The sequence below is a fragment of the Rhinopithecus bieti genome, unplaced genomic scaffold (genome assembly GCF_001698545.2).
Source record: "Rhinopithecus bieti isolate Rb0 unplaced genomic scaffold, ASM169854v2 scaffold_22, whole genome shotgun sequence".
Taxonomy (NCBI): Eukaryota; Metazoa; Chordata; class Mammalia; order Primates; family Cercopithecidae; genus Rhinopithecus; species Rhinopithecus bieti.
Window position 1 is genome coordinate 2,906,138 of NW_016803136.1, and position 12,827 is coordinate 2,918,964.

The 12,827-nt window shown below is 53.9% G+C and overlaps 1 protein-coding gene across 5 annotated transcripts in view; it reads left to right on the top strand.

Moving 5' to 3' along the window:
- RAP1GAP2 (RAP1 GTPase activating protein 2) overlaps window positions 1–12,230 on the top strand; it is a 271,104-nt gene extending 258,874 nt beyond the window's left edge. For all 5 annotated transcript variants that reach the window (XM_017867164.1, XM_017867151.1, XM_017867163.1 and 2 more), the window contains 6 exons: window positions 1,187–1,300; window positions 1,549–1,663; window positions 2,145–2,271; window positions 6,391–6,467; window positions 6,915–6,953; window positions 7,908–12,230. In XM_017867164.1, the coding sequence (XP_017722653.1) occupies window positions 1,187–1,300; window positions 1,549–1,663; window positions 2,145–2,271; window positions 6,391–6,467; window positions 6,915–6,923 (442 nt within the window). In that variant the 3' untranslated portion in view covers window positions 6,924–6,953; window positions 7,908–12,230. The remainder of the gene's footprint in view (window positions 1–1,186; window positions 1,301–1,548; window positions 1,664–2,144; window positions 2,272–6,390; window positions 6,468–6,914; window positions 6,954–7,907) is intronic.
- The last annotated feature ends 597 nt before the right edge of the window (window positions 12,231–12,827 follow it).

Here is a 12,827-nt window from a genome sequence, read left to right on the forward strand (position 1 = left end):
GATTCTATTTACATGAATGTCCAGAAGAGTTCAATCTACAGTGATGGCTTAGGGATTGGGTGGGAGTTTCAGGAAGAGGACTAGGGAGTGATTACAAATGGGTCCAGTGTTTCCTTTAGGGGACCAAAAGGGTTCCAAAATCAGATGGTGGTGATAGTTGCACAACTCTGAGTATACTAAAAGCCATTGCATTGTATGTATACTTTAAATAGGTGAATTCTGTGGTATGTAGATTCTGTCTCAGCAACACTATTATTTAAAAAGTTCTTTGACGGTGGTTCATGCCTGTAATCTCAGCAATCTGGGAGGCTGAGATGGGCAGATCACTTGAGGTCAGGCATTTGAGACCAGCTTGGCCAATGCAGTGGAACGCTGTCTCTATTAAAAATACAAAAATTAGCTGGGCATGGTGGTACGCACCTGTAATCCCAGCTACTTGGGAGGCTGAGGCAGGAGAATTGCTTGAACCCGGGAGGCGGAGGTTGCAGTGAGCCAAGATCACACCACTGCACTCCAGCCTGGGCGATAGGACGAGACTTGGTCTCAAAAAAAAGTGCATTGAGGACATGGCCATCCTGTCCCCAACAGCCAGCACAGGGGCACTGTGGGCACTGCCCATGGTCTTCGTTAGGCTGCAGAAGAAGGATATTCTTGGCTGAGAGTCCCCATTGCTTCCCAGCTCCCAGGGCAGCCTCCTCATATGGGTCCAGGAACTTGTATTCTAGTCTATATGAAGGGCGGCTCCCCAGAACCTCCCAGGAGTCCATGTGTATTGGGTGGTTCCTGCGGTGGGGGTGGATGTCATAGACTCCACCATATTCCCCGCTCCATTCCCCACGGGGCCCTCTCTTGACCCTTAACTCTGCCAGGTGTGATGGCCAGCTTGGGTGAGAGAGATCTGGGCTAGATGCTGTCAAGCCAGGACTCCTGCTTGGCAGCTCTGGACTTCACCGTGAACGTAGAATAGTCCCTGTTGTAGGGACCAGGAAACCCTGTAGTGTCTGCCATCTCTGGGGGGCTCAGGTGGGAAAGGACATCCTGGCAGTGATGCTTGGTGGGGGTGCTGTGACCCACAGCCCCCCACCGTGCTGAGAGCTGGCTGGCAGAGGGGTCTGCCTGGGGCCGGGGATGGGGTGGGAGTTGAGGGCTGTCTCCACGGCCTCACTCCTCATTTCCATTCCCTCAGTGACAGCACATCCAGCGCACCCAAGACCCCGGATGGTGGACACTCCTCTCAGGAGATAAAGTCTGAGACCTCATCCAATCCCAGCTCTCCGGAAATCTGCCCCAACAAGGAGAAGTAAGAGAGTGAGGGTGAGGGAAAGGCTGGCTTCAGCCACGTGGAGCCCTGGAACACGCTCTCTGCCTCCTGGCCAGCTGAGAGTGACCATCTCCTCCTGCCTCTTGAACACTCCAGAACACAAAGGCTGATGGGTGGGGGCGTGGGGAACCGCCAGAGGACAGGCTCAGATCGATCCTGGGGAGGACCCTGGGGGTGGAGGGCTCTCGCCTGTGACCCACGCTGGCCTCGCTTCCTGTTCCCTGCAGGCCCTTCATGAAGTTGAGGGAGAACGGCCGCGCCATCTCCCGCTCCTCCTCCAGCACCAGCAGCGTCAGCAGCACCGCAGGGGAGGGCGAGGCCATGGAGGAGGGCGACAGTGGGGTAGGTGTTCTCCGTCCACCCTTGGGCAAGCACTCTGGGGCGTCAGCCAGCCACCCTCCTCGCGTTAGAACAGCACTGTGGATCGAAGCCCACTTCAGTCTTTGCAGAGGAAAGGGGAAAAATGGAAACGAGAGGCGGGCTCTTCAGCCATGATCACCTCCTGGGCGCAGTGGGGTGAGGGGACGTCTCTCTTGGAGTGACATAGCAGCAGCAGAGGGTAGGAATCAGACCCGATGGCGCCCCTGCCTTGGGGTTACTGGCTGGAGTGGTGAGTGACCAGTGCTCCAGGGGGCTGGGTCATAGGCCCTTGTTGGAGCAGGAGAGCTTGGAACCAGGGTCGAAGTCAGCAGGAAAGAAAGAGCAGGCCCAAGTGGGGAGTGGGAGGCAGTGGCTGTCCTGGGCTTGTGGGGGCTGTCTCAGGCCTGTGTGGGCACGGTTGCCGAGGGTGGGCTGGCCTCGCTCACCCGGCCTCTCTCCTCAGAGCAGCCAGCCGTCCACAACGTCACCCTTCAAGCAGGAGGTGTTTGTCTACAGCCCGTCCCCGAGCAGCGAGAGCCCCAGCCTGGGGGCAGCGGCCACCCCGATCATCATGGGCAGGAGTCCCACAGGTCAGTGGCATCTGGTGAGGTGTGCGACGTCGCCAGGAGGGCAGGCTGTGCCCTGTTCACTGTTGGCCGGGCCCCAGCCATGCTGCACTGGCCAGTTTCTGCTCCTCCCCCAACTGCGAGGCCCTCCGCGTTGTGAGCCTGCCTCATCTGTTCATCAGTTTTTTTTTTTTTTTTTGAGACGGAGTCTCGCTCTGTCGCCCAGGCTGGAGCGCAGTGGTACAATCTTGGCTCACTGCAAGCTCCGCCTCCCGGGTTCACGCCATTCTCCTGCCTCAGCCTCCCAAGTAGCTGGGACTACAGGCACCCGCCACCTCGCCCAGCTAGTTTTTTTTTTTCTGTATTTTAGTAGAGACGGGGTTTCACCATGTTAACCAGGATGGTCTCGATCTCCTGACCTCATGATCCGCCCGTCTCGGCCTCCCAAAGTGCTGGGATTACAGGCTTGAGCCACCGCGCCCGGCCAGAAGATTCTTAAATAGGGAAAGCACCATCTGGAGTTGAGAAAGACCATTTTGGTTGCTCCAGCTGCTGAGTGTAGAATGGATTAGCAGGGAGTAGGAACAGAGTGGGGGAGGGGAGGGGAGGGGAGGGGAGCTGTGGCAGAAGCACCTGGGTCCAGGAGAGATCGAGGAGGTAAAATGTATGGGCTTAGTAGCAGGGGTTCAGAGAGAGCAGGATTCTGGGCGTTTTGGGGTTCTGTGATCTCTGCAGTTGGGCAGAGTAGGGGAGCCAGCTCTGGGGAGAGGGTGAGGGCCGGCACCTGAGGGCCATTCAGGTGGACCTGTGCGGTGGACACTGCTGGGTGGGTGCTGCGGGTCTCTGCCCTCGTGAGGGTAGCACGGGACTCTGAGCCTGGGTCCAAATCCTGGGTCTGCTGCTCACTAGGCGTGTCATTGGGCAAGTCACTGAGCCTTTCTGTGCCTCAGTTTCTCCAAGCAGAAAATGAAGGGAGGTGAAGAGTCGTGTCTGCCTCAGAGGATCGGTTGTACGAAAACGAAAGGAGCTCATGCTTGTACGGGGCCTGGAACTGTTAACCTCGGTGTTGGTTAAAGAATGGGCATGAGACAATAGCATAGTCAGCAGTTCTGAGCTAGAGGCAGTCTTGCTCCCCCATGGACGTCTGGCAATGTCCGGCGACATTTTTGATTTTCACCATTTCGGAGGGGAGCTACTGGCACCTAGTGGGCAGAGGTCATGGACAGAGGCTGATAAGCAGTGTACAGGACAGCCTCCCAACTGCATCAGACAAAGAATTCTCTGACCCCCAATGTCATTTGGTTGAGAAACTCTAGTCTCAATGGTAGAAACACAGGAAGGGTCAATGGACCATCAGGGTGGCTGAAGCCAAAATGATCCTGGGGTTTGCACAGTGAAGGGATGTTGCAAAGGGAACCTGCAGTGTCAGAGATAAAGGGAAGATCGTGATTCCACAGCCAGTGACCCTTTGCCTGCGTGTTTCTCAGTGAGTGGAAGAGTTCATGTACCTTCTTTCATTTAGCCCCCGGGGGTTGGGCAGCTGCAGAGCTGGGTTCAAATCCTGGTTGTGGCATTGACAGGTCCATCTCTCTGAGCCTCAGTTTCCTCATCTGTAAAAGGGGGTAGTAATATACTTTCCCTGATTTTATTATTTTTTATTTGAGACGGAGTCTCGCTCTGTCGCCCAGGCTGGAGTGCAGTGGCGCGATCTCAGCTCACTGCAACCTCCGTCCCCCAGGTTCAAGTGATTCACCTGCCTCAGCCTTCCGAGTAGCTGGAATTACAGGCACACGCCACCACACCCAGCTAATTTTTGTATTTTTAGTAGAGACACGGTTTCACCATGTTAGCCAGGCTGGTCTTGAACTCCTGACCTCGTGATTTGCCCACCTCGGTCTCCCAAAGTGCTGGGATGACAGGCATGAGCCACCGTGCCTGGCCTGATTTTTTTTTTTTTTAAATAAGACTTAAATACTGAAAGAATGAATGAAGGAATCTGTAACCAAGCCTGGCTGTCACTTGGTGGTAAATAAATATCAAAGTAAGGAAGGTTTTGAGTCAAGGAATTAGAGAGTCTCTGCAGGTTACTGAAGGTCATCAAGGGCAGAAGGGACGTGGAGCAGGTCTGGTGACTCCTGGCTGGCGCTTCCCACACCACACAGTGATGCTGCCTCTTACACACCTTTTCTCCACACAGCATTTAACCCCGATGGGCTGCTTTTCACCCCCAGCCCACGAAAGATGTGCTTGGTACCCACAGGATCAGTGTGGGCTTGGGGAGATCTGGGAACCTGTTTGATGCTGTTCAGCTGAGTCTGGGGAGAGGCAGGGAGTAAGGGGAGAGGTGGCCTGACATGTAGTCTCTATAATCTCAGATATCTGATCGTGGTCATTTCCTACCTGGGCTTCCTGGGGCCCACAAGAGGATTGACAGGTTACACAGAGGTGTCATATCCCTGCATGGAACTCCTTGATTCGAAGCACCACGAACCAGCCAGCAGCTTCCAGGAAGGCTGCACTAAGCTTTCGATACCCTTGGCCAGGGGAGAACCAGAAAGTCAAGTGGCCCTCCTGCCAGCGGGGCACAGCGGGGAATGTTGACCCTGGGCTCTGCCACCACTCACACACACAGAATTTTATTACACCACGGATGTCAAACCCAGTGTAGAAATAAGAGGTAGATAATATTCTTTACCATAAATCCCATATGTCCAGCTGATTCTCGCAGAATATGCTTTTATATTATAGTATATATTATATATACTGAACATGTCCTCTAATATATACATATGTATATATAATATATAGCATATAATATATATCTACACACACATATATATATTTTTTTCTTCTTCTTCTTTTTTGAAACAGAAGTCACACTCTGTCACCCAGGTTGGAGTGCAATGGCACAATCGCAGCTCACTGCAATCTCCGCCTCCCGAATTCAGGCAATTCTCCTGCCTCAGCCTTCGGAGTAGCTGAGATTACATGCATGGGCCACCACCCCCGGCTAATTTTTGTATTTTTAGTAGAGATGGGGTTTCTCCTTGTTGGCCAGGCTGGTCTCGAACTCCTGACCTCAGGTGATCTGCCTTCCTCGGCCTCCCAAAGTGCTGGGGTTACAGGTGTGAGCCACCGTGCCTGGCCATGAGCATTTTATATTAAGAGAACTTCATTCATTCATCAGTAACATGAGTAATTTCTTTGCTGTATCTGAGAAAAGTTTTCAAAATCCGGAAGGATACTTACTTAGTTTTCTTGCTGCAGACGCAACATGTTTTGAAGTTTAATGTACATTACTTTTTTTTCTATTAGTTCCTTAAGTCTAGACAACAAAACAATAAATCAAGCCATGATTTGTAGCACGTGCCAATTCCTGTGGTGTAAATACGCTTGTCATGGCTGATCTCAAGCTACGGGTGTGAGGTCCTGGAACATGGAATTGGGAAGAAGATACACTGTAGCCATCATCTTTGAGGTGTTTCTACCACGTGGATACAATAGACGTAAGAGCACAGATAATCCTAAAACAGAAGAACAAGTAGGAAGTGACGAATTTCAAGTATTCATTACCTCTGTTGAATACAATGTATTGAACTGTAGCTTATATATAATCCAGGTTTTAAAAATGGCCTGAGTTGGCTGGGCGCGGTGGCTCAAGCCTGTAATCCGAGCACTTTGGGAGGCCGAGACGGGCCGATCACGAGGTCAGGAGATCGAGACCATCCTGGCTCACACGGTGAAACCCCGTCTCTACTAGAAAATACAAAAAAACTAGCTGGGCATGGTGGCGGGCGCCTGTAGTCCCAGCTACTCCGGAGGCTGAGGCAGGAGAATGGCATAAACCTGGGAGGCAGAGCTTGCAGTGAGCTGAGATCCGGCCACTGCACTCCAGCCTGGGCGACAGAGTGAGATTCCATCTCAAAAAAAAAAAAAAAATGGCCTGAGTTGAAGAACCAGCTCACCATAATTCTATAATCTAGGAGTTGGCTCTCCTGGGTCGGCACAGGTCAGCTGGAGCGCCTAGTTCTGGTGGAGAGCAGGAGGCCCCCTTCCCCTGGCCTCCCTGGCCAGTCCCCACATGTAGTCCCGGTGGCCTCCACAGCTCCACCCTCCTTTCACAGCCATTCTTCTTTTTCTTAGATGCCAAAAGCAGAAACTCTCCAAGATCGAACCTGAAATTCCGCTTTGACAAGCTCAGCCACGCCAGCTCTGGTGCGGTAAGGCGGCAGTGAACACCTCCCACACCCCACACTCCACTTCCCTGCAGAGGCTAGAGGAAGAGGGCTCAGACATCCCAGAGGGGGCTCCCCCGAAGGAGGCAGGGGAAGCTCTGGGGAGGTCTGGCTCCAGCAGGTGCAGGCCGTGGCTCGGGGTTCCAGCCACTTTGGCCACAACTCCTGAGTTAGAGCTACACCTCTGGATGTGGCCAGGTCCAGATGTGAGGTGGAAGGGGCTGGTTCCTGGGGCCCCAAGTGCCTTCCTGAGCTCGCCAGACTATCGAGAGCTCCAGGCCCAGATGTGAGGTGGGAAGGGCTGGTTCCTGGGGTCCCGAGTCCCTTCCTGAGCTCGCCAGACTGTTGAGAGCTACGTGCACAGAGCCGCCGTAGAAGGGGCCTGTGCTGTCTGGTTATTTTAAACTCCGGTATGGATTTTTGTTGAAACAGGGTCACTAATCTGAAAGCGGAGTCCTTCGCCTGTCCAAGGTGGGTTGAATGAATGTTTGTCCTGCTGTGGCCGTGAGGGGGACGTGTGTTTCTTTTACATCAGGGTGCTAGCGGCCTTGTAACCTCAGAGTGGCCGGAGAGGTGCTGCCAGCTGGGGAGGTCCAAAGAGTTGCCTCGCCCCTGAAGGGCTGCGACGGGAAAGGAGGGGCAGATGGCCTGTGTGCAGATGGAAAGGGGGTTCTCAGTAACACTGGACCAGACGTACTAGATAGGCCTCCCTTCCACTGATGGAGTCTGGTTCCCGCAGGCAGAAGGGGAGTTGCCCAAGCCCGCTTCTGACGCAGGAGGGAGGAGTTCCTGAGTGCTGCCTTGCTCCCCTGCCCTCAAGCAGCTGTTCCCTCCTTGTGTCTTTGGCGGAGGCCCTGGGCTGAGGTGTGTCCTCCCTCCCTGCTGGGAGATGCCCCTGGCAGTCAGCACTGTGAGGGACCACCCCAGGAGGTCTCTGCCCCTGCCTGCTTTGAGGGGCCACGTGGTTTCAGCAGAGCGGCCATAGGTCTAGCTTGCCCCCATCAAGGCCTGGATTTCCGCTGGGGAAGGCACCAGAGACCCATCTGAGCCCCCAGCCCTCTCCCCACATGGGGCTCCAGGGATTGGAGTCACAGCTGGAGCAAAAGGGGAGGGTACAACCGAACCCACTTTATGTTCAACCTGATTTATGAAAAAGCAGAAGACAAATGGGCATGTGGACCTTCACCCCCGGCTCCCATCACGCACTCCAGACGCCACTGCCCAGCAAAGCCGTGGCTACGCACAGCTTCTCCGGCCACGCAAGGTGGAGCACCCTTACGTCGGGTGCCCCCTGCTCCTAAGTGTATCCAATGAGCTGTAGCCATGGCAGGCGCGTTCCCCACCTCTTCCTCCCGGCGTCCACATCGTCCCCTCCTTCCTGTACGGAATGTTCGCTCATCGCCTCCTTCCTCCTTGTCTCCTCAGGGAAGCCCCTCTTCTGTCCTGGAAAAGGCTCCTGTTCCAGCAGTTTGGGAGTGCCGCCGATGACCCTGACAGTCCCAGCCCCGCCGCCCCCCGGCCACCTGCCCACAGACGTGCTGTCGGTCCAGGTGTCCCAGTCTGGCCACAGCCCTGCCTCCGCCCTCATCTACATGCCCTCCCAGCACCTCCCATCTCTGGGCGAGGCCTTCTTCCTCAGGTTCCTCCCGCTCCTGACCTCCCAGTGTGATGTCTGGGTCCTTTATCATCCTGCTCAGCCTGGAGAGGAAAAAAGAGTTGGGCAAAGGGGGATATCGGGGGAGTTCAGCAGTGACTGGGGAGCTGGTCTGCCTCAGAGACCGAGTTGGGGGAAGGAGCAGAGCCTCGGTGAGGGTCTTGGCCATGGGGCAGGGCCTTCCTGGATGTGGTAGGCTTTACTACCGGGAATACACTTGGTGGTGGAGGCGTCATGTTCCCAGGAGCCAAGATTCGTAGCATCCTTGAGGCCATCCTGATAAAATTCGGCACTATTGCCCCCCTATCTCTGGAGTTCTAAACCGTCTATCTGCTTCTGTGCTGAGCATCTTTCCCATCTGCTGACGTAGACCCAGGGCTGCTCCGCCCCTGCTGCCAGTGTACTGTGAGCGGGGCTCCAGCCAGTTCAAGCTCAGAGACAGAGCTGGATGGGCCGGGACACTTCCTGGACTGTGGCAGGAACTTTGGGTTCCACCCAGTTTCTCCTGATTGTGGCTGCTGTGGCGGGGGCAGCCCCAAGGCAGTCTCTTCCCTCTGAGGAGGTATTTTTCCCACAAAGGGGTGGGAAGCCAGCAGTGAGAAGGAATTCAGGGAGAGCGAAGGAGCCGGTGCCGGGATGCTGCTGTGTTGGTTGAGGAGAACCTCAGGGCCTGAGGGCCAGGCTGGAGCCCAGGTCTCTGCTGACAATGGAGGTTCAAGGAAAACGCAGTTACCTCCCCTCCCCATGTACGCCAGGGGAGAGGTGAGGTGGGGGATAACTTTTGGGTTCTGATCAGGCCCCTGGGTGGGGAAGGGGCACAGTTGCCCTCAGCAGCTTATGCCCCTGGAATCTTGGGGGGCCCAGTCCAGCTACTGTGCCCTTTGGCAGCTGCATCTGGGACTCGACCCCCTCAATCCTATTCCCCTCTCCAGCTGCGGGTCTGTACGCAGCTGTCACATCTGAAGGGTTCCTGCGACCCGGGCCCCATCTGGGTGTGGTTCAGACCCTGTGACCCACCTGCCACTCCCACCCTCAGCAGAGCCCCCTTGCTGGGACAGCCAGCTCACCTCCAAGGACAACCCCTCCTGGCTTCTCCCGCTTCCGAGTCTGCAGCACCGTGGGCTTCTCTGCTGATGGGCCTGGGCTGGGGTTAAGGTGGGCATCCTCCAGGTAAAATGAGCCTGAAGAGCAGCTTTCAGTGCAGACAGGGCTGCTGAGTGACACCGGCTGGGCACCTGCCCCATGACCGATGACAAGGATTTCCAGCCGAATGCTTTATTCCTGTAGGGATCTGGACCTATGCCCAAGATATAAATACTACATTTTTTTTTTTTTTACTGACATTGTGAAATTTTCCCCATAGCTTCTGCCATTCAAGCAACATTATGATCCTTCCTCCCCGCCACGTGTGTGGGAATGATTGAATCCCTGTTTGCAGGCTGGACAGGAGCTCTCCCTTCACTAGTACTTTCCCCAAAGTACTAGTCTAGTAAAATTTATTCTTGTTAGAAGGTCAATAAAATATCTATCTGTTTAGCTTTTATGAAAAGTCACCATAGGAGCCCTTACTGCTGGAACGAGGCCCGTACATTCTGGCCGTGTTTTGTTGGCTGGGCTTCTGGAGGCAATGGAAAGGTCAAACTGCATTTCTTTCAGAACAGATGCAGGGCTCTGGCTTGCCTCTCTGGGAAGCCAGCATTACAGTTGCTTGGTGGATGGGCCATGTCACATTGCCATCTGGAGTCCTCTGGGGTTTCCAGGTTGTCACCAGGCTGTCCCATTTGGGAATCCCATACCTGCCTGTCCCCACTGCGCTGGCTGACCCTTGCCGCCTGCTGCCTCCTCGGAGGGCTTTGTCCCTGTCTCTGAGCTGGTAGGCAGGATGGCTGGGTGGCCCTCAGAGAAGCACAGACCTGAGATGGGGTCTTCACCCCTGGTTTGCTATTGGACTGCTCTGAACAGGATCCCAAATGCCTCTTCCCTCCGGCCACGCCCCACTATCTCTAGAAGCTCCATCCTGTGGCTTCCAGAGTGTGCACTTCCAGCCCACCCAGGGTGCCAGTGCTGAGAGGGAGGAGGAGAGCAAAGATGGCCCAGCCTCCCCTCGCTCCTCCAGACCATGCGGCAGGCAGCTCGCGTTCCTGGAGGGCTGCTCCCCCCCACACTGTCCCTACATCTGCTATGATCTAAAATATCTTTCCTTTTATGCTGCGCCCAGTCTTGGGGCTCAAAGATTTGCTCAAGCCTCATTGGCCCTTGTGACTAGGCTCATCTAGATGGTGCTCCTGCTGGTGTTTGAGGCGTTTCCACTGTGATCTCCACAAGGGGGTGTTTTCCGGGACACATCTCTGGCTCTGGGAACTGCCTGACTCACTGAAGAAACTACTTTTCAGGCACTGTGGGGCCACCCATATACCTCCAGCTCAGTTGATGCTTAAAAACAGGTGCAGAAAAGCTCGCGATAGGTCTTAACGAGAGTGTCTGTCTATGCCAATTAATGTAAAAATGCCGTTTCTTGAAAAAGATTCAGTGGTTCAGCTTTGTCGGCATCATCTCAACACCCAAGCCTGCTGGTTCCTTTTAGCATCTCATCCAACCATGTCATCGTCCAGATGAGAAATCTTAGCCCAGGTGAGGGGAATAATGTGCTTGAGGTCACACAGCTGGCTGGTGGCAAAGCTGGGATTAGAACCCTCAACCCAGAATCCCTTCCTCTGCACCACCTACGTGGTTGGTTGAAAAGTGACTGCGTTTCCTGGGGTCCTGGGTTTTGGGGAAACCAGTTAGCTGCTGCCTTGGCGCTGGCTTGGAGGTGAGCAGTCAGGGATGCTGGTGAAGCCGCAGTTTCTGCTCTTTTTCATCAGAAGGGAGAGTCTCTTGGATTTTTCAGCGAAGACCCCTGGGCTTTGGATGCAGCTTGAATCAAGAAAACGAGGAGGGAAAGGGATTCGGTGAACTGTTCCTCAGTGGGATCGGTTCCTCAGCTCCAGCGTGTCATGGGGTGGAGGCCAGGGAAAAGATGCTGTTCACCAACCCTTATGCTGTTTCCAGCATAAGGAAAAAAGCTTCCTTTTCCTAAATTAAGAGGCAAAGTGGTCAGAGAAAAACTCTTCATTTCTCCCTGATTCTGAAACGACGGTGGTTAATAGAAACCCAGGCTCCCGTGACAAGGCAGGACAAGAGCCTCTTTTACTTTCCTCCCCTGACCCTTTAAGGTGCCACCTCAAATACTACCTTTCGTATTGCTTTCGAAGTCAGTAGAGACGGATCTGTTTTGAGCAGTCGGGGGTTCGAGTCGATCTCATGGCTACAGGCGGCCAGTAGGGCCCAGGCCAGTCAGCCATGCTCAGGACCCCTCGGCTCCTCCCCGCCTCTAGCTACCCCTTATCGAGGCAAGGGGAGGCCAGTAAAGTTGGCCAAGGCTGATCCTGCAGCCTGGTGGGGCTGGCTGGGGTATTCTTTCACCAAGCTCTGTTTTACCGCCAGCCCCTTGTCCACCCCGATCCCACGTCTCCCTCCCTTCAGCTGGACCATGTGCCCCTTTGGGAGGGGGAAGACAAGCCCCACTAGGGCCAAGGGCAGCAGGGCCCTGCCGAGTGAGAGGCTGTGTGGCAGCGGCTCTGTCCTGTGCCTTACCAGCCCTGGGGAGGGGGGCATTTGGCTGGAAGACTGGAATTTAATTGCCATCGTCTTGATTTTGTGACATTTCTGCTTGGCAACGTGAAACCCCCCTTCCTGCCCCTTAGCATGCGTGCAGCTCTCTCTTGTCTCGGGTGTTACCCTTGGGCACTCCAGCTCGGGGACTGCTGGCGTGTGAGTGTGCAGATTCCCCTGTGTGGTCGAACCTAAGAACTGTGGCTTGGAAGTGATGCTCCACGTGACGACGACTTTCCTTTCTTTCCTCTTAGTGAGGAGGTGATTCGTAGACCCCAACTGCCTATGTAATGTAAATAATGTACATTTAATTTATTGCTATGGTAGCACATTGTATTTGTTAATGTACAAAACAAATTCTAAAAGGTTGACAAATGTATATTTTGTTGCTTAAATGTGTCTTTGCAGAAATTGACAATAAATAACATATTTTGTGTCCATCAGTGTTCAGACTTCTTTTGCATGGGACGCTGGGCCTGGGGGTCACTTTTCAGTTCACTGGAAGTTGTATATTCTCTGGCCAATAGATATGTTACTTTAGCCTGAAACATATTTTTAAACATTTACATTAACTGTTGATGTTTAAAACACTGACGACAATTAGAAAAGTGGCCAGGCATGGTAGCTTCTACCTATAATCCTAACATTTTGGGAAGCTGAGGCAGGAGGATCTCTTGAGCCTAAGGATTTGAGACTAGCCTGGGCAACATAGTGAGGGCCAATGTGTACCAAAAAAAAAAAAAAAAAAAAAAAAAAAAAAAAAACACCAAACCCCCCCAAAAAAACGCTAAAAAATTAGCTGGGCAGGTGGCACGTACCTGTGGTCCCAGGTATTCAGGAGGCTGAGACAGGAGGATCACTTGAGCCTGCGAAGTCAAGGCTGCAGTGATCTGTGAATGCTCCAGTGCACACCAGCCTGGGCGACAGAGTGAGGCTGTGTTTCAAAACAACAGCAACAACAAAAGGCTGGGCATGGTGGCTCACGCCTGTCATCTCAGCACTTTGGGAGGCCGAGGTGGGCAGGTCACCTGAGCTCA